Below are 9448 nucleotides of genomic sequence, written 5' to 3'. Positions count from 1 at the left end.
CTGAGAAGTACACCCACTAGAGGGGAACGTAATCAGCGACAGGAAATATTACATATAAACCTGACATTTGGATATTTGACTTAACAGTGACAACATATTTACTGCACACATAGGCATACTGAGTGTCAGGATCCCAAAATGTACCCATTCTTCCTGCTGAAGCGTCACGTTTTACTGCCTATATCCACTTTTGTCTCCTTAAACTCTCGTTTTTTTTGGGTCGACAGCTTATAAAAACTTATTTCTGAGTTTTTTAGCTTGTTTGCTGTACACTTTGTCACATATCAGCTTTTAGACATTGTTCTGTTTTTTTGCCCCAGCTAAGTAACTGTTCAATGTGACCGGCACTAAGTTTGTGTAGTTGCAGAGAAAGTTTCAGGCTTGCAGCCGACAAATTGTGTTGTGGATTTACCTGTGTGATTAGCCATGGTTCTGTGTGTTGTAAAGGGCTGTGATTGTAAGTCGAAGGTGTATACTACCACCATGTTTCACAGAATACCAACGAATCATTGCGCCGCTGCAGCCATGGTATGGCCACGAAGATCCGCGACTATTACGCAGGAATGAGAAAGTAGTTCCTAGCCATATAGGTGTAGAAAACCGCAACTTTTCATTTTCAGTTGGTCTTAGCACACGATGTAACTGTAGAAGAGTCAAGTTTTAAAAAGGAAAAATATTGAAAGTGTCTTTGGTCATTTTTTGAATGAGATGCTAATGGTCTGACCAGAATCAATGATGTATGCTAAGCTATGCTAAAAGTGCTACCGCCAGATACAAAGATCGGCTGAATGGATTCAAAAACGGTAAAACTCAACTAGTTAACTCTGGGGGACTTGTAAAATGAGCCTATTTTCAAAAAAAGTGGAGTGTTCCTTTAATTCATAAACACTGATTGAAAAAAAAAAAAACCCATGAATGGATGGATGATTAAAAGTACAAAAACTTTCCCGAAAACCAAATTGTTTATTAAATGACAATGTAATTTTATTGCAATTCCATAAATGTTTATTTCTCATTCATTCAGCTTGGCTGTAGGATGAATCTGTTCCCTCAAGAGTAACAGTGAAGTTTGAAGGCCTCTTGCACTTTTAAGAGGTTCACAGGGATTGTTTCCTTACTACACCAACCCTGAAAAGACAGAAATACAACTTATAATATGAGCAAACACAAAACTTGATATACGTTATATATACGTTTTTTTTTCCGTATATTAAATCTATAATTCATCCACATTTATTTCAGTTTGATGATTAGGCATGATTAATACAGCCACATGAAGTGTGTTTTACCGCTGCAGCACCCCCACTGGCCAGATGCTATCTTGCAGCAGAACTTCTCAGATGGGCAGTAGACATTTCCTTCACAATGAACGGTCTCAGTCTCGGTCTGCCTTTCAAAAGCCTGTTCATTTCCATTTACACGAATCATGTTAGTAAACTCAAACAGAAGTTCAAATCTCTGAATGGATCATTTACATTTTTACAATTTAATAAACAGAACAGAATAGAATACACTCTAAAAAAAAAGGCTCGTAATCATAGGGGAACCTTTTTTAGTGCTATATAGCACCAATTTTGGTGCTTCAGTGGTTCTTCAGCGGTTCTTCAGAGGTGCTATATAGCACCTTAGTCAAAGAACCGGTGAAGAACCTCTGAAGAACCTCTGAAGAACCGCTGAAGAACCTCTGAAGAACCGCTGAAGAACCACTGAAGCACCAAAATTGGTGCTATATAGCACTAAAAAAGGTTCCCCTATGATTACGAGCCAAGAACCATTTTTGGTGCAATATAGAACCTTTTTTTTTTTAGAGTGTAGTATAAAATAGTAACTAAACCACATTTCTGCTTTTAAACCATCCAGAATTCATTGCAGTATTGTTTATTTTAACAGAGAGAGAAACTGAAATGACTATTTATGATAATCGAAAACATAGAATCTTTTTGAACTCTAAATGTTTCTTTAATTCGTGTCAAAAGTCTTATGCCTTTTTATTGATCACTGTTTCTTGTTCACAGCTTGAAAATGTTCAACTGTTTTATTACTGCCAGAAATGGTGATTAGAAGTCATATGACATTTTTTGTAAAGATTGTCAAGTATGCGGGTCATTGTAACATGACAAGTTGCTTTACTTTGCAGTCATATACAGAGAGTACTGACATACCTGAGTTTTCTCGATCGCTTTGGAGGCCAGTTGAGGAGAAGATGGCACTCTCAACCATCCACTCAAACAATGGGTCGCTGTCGAATCACAGTGATAACCATGACGGCAGCAGTGAAGTCCATCTCTGCAGCACTGACCCTGAAGGAGTGGGCAGGAAAAAACAAAGATAAGTAAAGGTAAGACTATTAAACAGTAACACAGTTTACTGTGATTCACTTACCATTTTGTGCATACAGCAGGTCCACTTTCCATAAGGAGTCCGACAGCATGTTGTTCCAGCAGGACACACAGTACAAGCATCACAGTGCTCCACAGAGACAGAGACACTATTAGACTCTACTGGGTCTGAGAGATCCATCAGTGGCTCGTCTGCAGCTACAAGAGCTGCCATGAGTAACATCAACACTGGAACCATCTGCACACATGACATGAACATATTATGTGAAATAATATAATATGTTACTGCATTTTTTTTATGTTTTGGAACTTTTTCCATCTGCTTTAACATTTGATATTACGGATAATGTGACAAGGTCTAAAGTCAATAATAGATTGAGAATAAGAACATTTACCTTGTTCATAGGCTGGGTCTCTTCTTTGTGGATCGTGTTTTGCTGCTGTCTGAGCGGTCCTGTGATGTTCTGACTGTATCTCTTATATACATATTCACACGGCTCCTCCCACTGGAAAAACAGGAAATGTGTTGGGTCAAAATTTAACCATGAAGTTTACAATGCTTTATGAGTTTTAAACATACAGTCCTTGTAGGCTGTAATAGGATATCAAAGAATGGGAATAAGCCCAATTTTAGAATGTTCTCCTCTGAATATATGTATCCTTTATTTGCAAAAAAAAAGAAGAAAAAGCCTATAGATTAAACGTAATAGCCTACGCATGTGCATGACGTCACCGTTTACACAGATTCACGTTTTCAAAAACGTGCACTTTTCAAAAAGTTTTCAATAGTCGGCGTTTTCAAGCCACCAAAATGCCTTTGTCGTGTGAATGAATGGCCAAACCGCATAAAAAGTCTTACATTTTTAGTTGAAAACAGTGTCGTGTAAACGGCACCTTAGTTGATTAGTTCTGTGATCATTCCCAGGTGTCTTGTTTGCCTATTACCCTCTAGAATTTATACCCCACTGTTTCTTGTTCTTTGTTGAGTTTTGGTGTGTTCATTTTGAACATGGTCTTCATGTTTATTATGTCTTTTAACTCACTGCATGGATCCCTCGTTTTAGAGTTCACCGGCATTACAAACATCAAGACAAAGCGATGTAGCTGTTGTGGAAAATACTAATTAAAATGGTCCTATTATGCCCCTTTTTACAAGATGTAAAATAAGTCTCTGATGTCCCCAGAGTGTGTATGTGAAGTTTTAGCTCAAAATACCCCACAGATATTTTTTATAGCATGATAAAATTGTCCCTTTTTGAGGGTGAGCAAAAACGTGCCGTTTTTGTGCCCCTTTAAATGCAAATGAGCTGCTGCTCATGGGGCGGAGCTTCAAGAGCTTGTGTTTAATGCTGCATTCCAGGCAGGTTTTTGAGCCCTTAAATTACAACTTTAAACCACGACTCACGACTTTGTAGTGTTCCAGGCAAAGTCACGTCAAACTGCCTGAGCACAAGGAATTATGTGGTAGTTAGATGTAAACAAGCATGGCGGACCGTACGGGGTGTATGCTCATTTACAATAATTTCTATCACCAAAGGTGATTACTCCTTGCTTATTTGAGGGAAACGGAGGAGAAAAACTGCACAGATGGCAAAAAAAGCTGTTATACCTTTAATTTTACGTTATTTGTATATTTGTTTAATAAATACTGCATCCGTAGGGGGCTGCCATTGTTGCTTCGCGGGCTATGTGACGTCAAAACTTGTAACTGGGAGTACATCAATCTAGTACGAGTTCACGGGTGGAAAGTCACGGGTCTGGCTGCCGTTCCAGTCCACTTTCACGGGTAGAATGTTGGAAAAACACGGGTTACAGGTTGCCTGGAACGCGGCATACCTCACACAGACACGCACTGAAAATGTCAGAAACTGTTCAGCCTTTTATGTTCAAACCGGAGTCACACAATGATGGAGAGACTCATTAAGAAGTGACAACATGTAGAATGCAACATTCTGAATGGTTTGTTACTCTGCCGTCAGAACTGGTATAAATAAAACATAGAAAATGTAAATTAACCTTAAATAGGCTAACCTTGACATACTTGCAGACAATACTAAAACAAAATCAAATATAAAACTAAAAATAAAGAATACATGTATGCCATGTAAAATAATATCGTAATCGGCTTGTTACACACAGTCACGTAACACAAATATAATGAAAAGGAAGAGAAAATATACCTCATTGACCCACAAACCCGAGAGGGTAAACTTAAAGGATTTTCGTCTTCACGCTTCACCGACAAACTTATAGATAACTTTACAATCTTCCAGGGACTTTCAGACAGCAGGCTCGCAAGCCGCGAACTGTTTCAAACATATAATTTTTAACCTCATATATATTTATATTGTAATGATTCACATTTGACGGATGTTGTGTGAGGTCATCCATAGCAACAAACATGGAAGGAGGGACATGCTAAGTGTGAGCACACCTGTGGACAATACATAATTGGGGGAGAATAATGGAGGACGGTCTTTTTGATAATGTTTTGTTGAAGACGTGTGTTTGAACTGTATTGGAGCCTGCAGGGTTCACGGGGAAAAAGAAGAAGAAAACCGGGGTACCCCTTATTGGCTCGGAGGTAGACGGTGGGTAACATCTAGGTAGAGAGGAAAGTGAATATAGGTGGACACCGGCAGGCTTCACTCTGGAGAACTTCCTCTAATAGTGCCGCGTAGGGGAAGGCTGTGTCTTCATTGTGACGGCGGGGTGTCGTCGGACACGGACAGGGACAGGGAAGTCCGAAACTATTTTATTAATTTACTCATCTGTGTATTGTCTTTCGTGTTCAGTCGTGTGTGCTTACGTCCCTTTAAAATGCTGATTGTGTATACTAGTAGATGGGCCGAGCCAGAATTTGGTACCACCTAAGGTGGCAAAATCTCTTTGGTGCCAGTTTGTTTGTAGAGTCCATACAAGTACTTTGAAACATGATAACCATTTCAAATGAGTAGCTTTACTAATTTTTTGGGACGATCATTATTTTTGCCATTATCGTCCTACAGTTTCTGCCCACAGGTTTGTATATAGTCTATTGTAAGAGGTAGCCATACATGCTATATGTAGATTTTTTTTTTCAGGACAGTCAGGGCTATCCAGATCTGCTATAATTTTTATATTAGCCTTCATATTAAAGAAAACATATTTTTGCATCTATTAAATTGTTATATTTGTATATCTATCTCAAAATGTATTGATGTTAGGGAGGATATCGTTTCAGATATGGATAGAGAAGACTGTCTGTAATCTGGTGATATCAGAACCATGATGGTGGGACAATCCATGACATAGTAATTTGGAAAAAAAAATGCATGTATGGTATATAAAATAGCATATATTATGCAAGGACAACGACTGGTGCTAGTTTCAAAACCAGATTACACTACCATATGATGTTATTAACAACATTATTATCAGCATCCCTCCACCACTGTGTGTCCTGTACTCTGGGTTCGGGCCAAGTCCAAATATGCATTTAAATTTACTCTCTATAAATGATATGTAAGTTTGAACTCGTGAAACTTTGTTGTACAGATAAGCCACTAGCATCATCTTATCTTGCGACTTATTCAGCTGTGACTCAGCTGTGTGAAAATGAGTGAAGAAATGACAGATGATTGCAACTTTGTTTAATTCGATGCATTTTCAAATCAAGATTACTCCGATCATCTTTGTTCTACAACCCCAAATCAGAAAAAGTTGGGACAGTATGGAAAACGCAAATAAATAAAAAAAAGAAGTGATTTCTAAATTTACTTTGACTTGTATTTCATTGCAGACAATATAAACACAAAATATTTCATGTTTTGTCTGGTCAACTTCATGTAATTTGTAAATATGCATCCTTTCCTGTCATTCAGACCTACAACGCATTTCAAAAAAAGTTGGGACAGGAGCAATTTAGGGCTAGTAATGAGGTAAAATGTTTAAATAATGATGTGATTTGAAACAGGTGATGTCAACAGGTGATTGTAATTATGATTTGGTACAAAAGCAGCATCCAAGAAAGGTCTAATCCTTTAGGAGCAAAGATGGGCCGCGGATCGCCAGTTTGCCAACAAATACGTGAGAAAATTATTGAAATGTTTAAAAACAATTTTCCTCAAAGAAAGATAGGAAGAGATTTGGATATTTCACATTCAACAGTGCATTACATCATTAAAAGATTCAAGGAATCTGGAGGAATTTCAGTGCATAAAGGACAAGGGCGCAAGCCTAAGCTGAACAGCCGTGATCTCCGATCCCTCAGGCGGCACTGCATTAAGAATCGTCATTCATCTATAAGCGATATCACCACATGGGCTCAGGACTACTTTGGCAAACCTTTGTCAAGTACCACAATACGTAGTTACATCCACAAATGCCAGTTAAAACTGCACTGTGCCAAAAGGAAGCCCAATGTTAACAGTGTCCAGAAGCACCCGTCGACTTCTCTGGGCTCGGAGGCATCTGGGATGGACCATCACACAGTGGAAATGTGTACTGTGGTCAGATGAATCAGTATTTGAGGTATTTTTTGGGAGGAATGGATGCTGTGTGCTCCAGACCAAACAAGAAAAGGATCATCCAGACTGTTACCAGCAACAAGTCCAAAAGCCAGGGTCTGTCATGGTATGGGGTTGTGTCAGTGCCCTTGGCAAAGGTAACTTGCACTTCTGTGAAGGCACCATTAATGCTGAAAAGTACATATAGATTTTGGAGCATAATATGCTGCCTTCAAGAAGACATCTTTTCCAGGGACGTCCATGCATATTTCAACAAGACAATGCAAAACCACATTCTGCACACATTACAAAGTCCTGGCTGCGGAGGAAGATGGTACGGGTACTTGACTGGCCTGCCTGCAGTCCCGACCTTTCTCCAATAGAGAATGTGTGGCGCATTTTGAAGCGCAAAATGCGACAACAAAGACCCCATACTGTTGCCCACCTTAAGACTTGTTTGCAGGAAGAATGGGACAAAATTACACCTGAAACACTTCATCACTTGGTGTCTTCAGTCCCTAAAAGTCTTTTAAGTGTTGTGAAAAGGAATGGCAACATTACAAAGTGGTAAATGCTTTACTGTCCCAACTTTTTTTTTTTAATGTGTTGCAGGTCTGAATAACAGGAAAGGATGCATATTTACAAATGACATGAAGTTGACCAGACAAAACATGAAATATTTTTTGTTCATATTGTCTGCAATGAAATACAAGTCAAAGTAAATTTAGAAATCACTTCTTTTTTTATTTATTTGCGTTTTCCATACTGTCCCAACTTATTCTGATTTGGGGTTGTACAAGCAAGGTCTAGTAGGCTACCTTGCTTGTAGGACAAAGATGATCGGAGTAATCTTCTGCTTCACAGTACGGTCCACTCTTGCATTTGATGCCTGTTTTATACAATAACAACTTCATGAGTATTTTAAGAAAGTATTTTAAGACAGCTGGAATTTTAAAACCAGATTACTTCACAATACTTTGTTGCACAGACTAGCAAATAGCATAATTGGAAACGGCTAGTTCTGATGCTATTTTTAGCACCACATATTTAAATGTTCCTTGTTCTTGATATACCGTTATTTCTGTTATTTTCAGAGTAATGTACATCACAGAATAGAGAAATATGGCAGATCAAAGTGCAAGTGGTACACAGACATTGTGACTGTTCGGATGATGACTCTAACCTTGTGGCACCTACAAATATAGATTAATTGGAACACACTACTCTGAGTTCAAAATTAAGTTCTTCAGAAAGATTTCTCACAGAAGACTTAAAGGGATAGTTCAACCAAAAATGAAAATCCTGTCATCCTTTACTCACCCTCAAGTTGTTCCTCTACTATGGTAGTCAATGGTTGCTCTATCTGCTTGGTTACAAACATTCTTCAAAATATCTTATTTTGTGTTCAGCAAAACAGAAATACATACAGGTTTGGAACAACTTGAGGCCAGATGTATATTTTGCAACAAATGTAGCAAGTATTTGAAATGTTAAAGGACAAAAGAGAGCCTGACAAAATGCACAGAGTTGAGAGCTGATGTTACAATCAGGAGAGCAGCTGTCAGGAAAGGTGACAACAGAATGGACATGGATGGACAACGGATGACAAAGGTATGCTTAGTTAGTTGTAAGCACAGGTAGGAATACCTGCAAGGCATTTCTGTCTGACGCACTTTCGACGGTACCATTTGGGCTGGCTGCAGATTTGTCAGAGCCTTCGTTGACATTTTGCTCCTTTAATCCCGGAACATCTCCGGGACGTCTCCCTACTGCCCCCTGCAACCAGCCTTAGGATACTTCTCTCCCCCACACCTTGTCCTTTCTCTGGAGCCAGAGCCAGAAGCTCCCTTGCTCTGCTGTCTCTGCTAGCTCTTTTAGTGTCTTTGACAACCTGGCACCTCTGACACCTAGGGACTTCAGGAGCCGTTGCATCGAAGTTCCAGTGAAGCCTCGACAGCAGACTTCTGCCGTGGTACTTGACAGCCACCGTGCCTCTGTGTGTGCAGCTGATAGTTCTTCGTACTTCTCCTGTTTCCTCTCAAAAGCAGACTCTTGGCCGTCTTCCCATGGCTCAGTTCAACCATAATAACCATTCTTGTGATGGTAGACCAGAGCACAATGTCTGGCCGGAGGGAGGTTACGGTGACCTGCTGTGGGAACTTCAGTTGATTATCAAGATCAGCTCTCAGTTCCCAGTTGCCGCCGGGTGACAGCAAGGACCACTCCTTTGAGGTGCTGCTTAATGCCTCACCCCCTTGCCTCATAAACTGGATCAGCCCGTAAGTTGCTGCTGGGCTGGCCCTGTTGGCTTCTAATCTGCGTGCCTCGATGACTTCAGCTACTTTTCGCAGGACCTGGTCGTGACGCCAACAATAAAGTCCTTGGGTCAGTGCCGTTTTGCAGCTGGATAGGATGTGCTGTAAGTTGGGGTTCTGAGAGCCACAAAGCTGGCAGATCTTCTCTGAGCCATACCAAAGGTGCAGATTCTGGGGGCTTGGTACGGTATCGTACGTGGCCCTGATTAGGAAGCTCAGCCTTGCCTGAGGCATCCTCCACAAATCAGCCAACGTCACAGCCCTGTCGATGACAGCCACCCAGGTTGTCTATTTTGTAGCCCTCCTC

The 9448-nt window shown here is 40.0% G+C and overlaps 1 protein-coding gene across 1 annotated transcript; it reads right to left on the bottom strand.

Moving 5' to 3' along the window:
* Nucleotides 1-940: 940 nt before the first annotated feature.
* Nucleotides 941-8553, bottom strand: LOC307134204 (progranulin-like; the record flags this gene model as incomplete). Its single annotated transcript, XM_079829736.1, has 6 exons — nucleotides 941-1128; nucleotides 1290-1401; nucleotides 2163-2300; nucleotides 2383-2577; nucleotides 2735-2845; nucleotides 8512-8553. The coding sequence occupies 6 exons, from the start codon at nucleotides 8551-8553 to the stop codon at nucleotides 1118-1120; spliced, it is 609 nt and encodes a 202-aa protein (XP_079685862.1). The 3' UTR covers nucleotides 941-1117.
* Nucleotides 8554-9448: the final 895 nt, after the last annotated feature.

Source organism: Gobio gobio (assembly GCF_949357685.1).
Source record: "Gobio gobio genome assembly, chromosome: 11".
In the NCBI taxonomy this organism is placed as follows: domain Eukaryota; kingdom Metazoa; phylum Chordata; class Actinopteri; order Cypriniformes; family Gobionidae; genus Gobio; species Gobio gobio.
The sequence above is the reverse complement of the archived record's forward strand: the minus strand, read 5'-3'. Positions and strand labels throughout refer to the sequence as shown.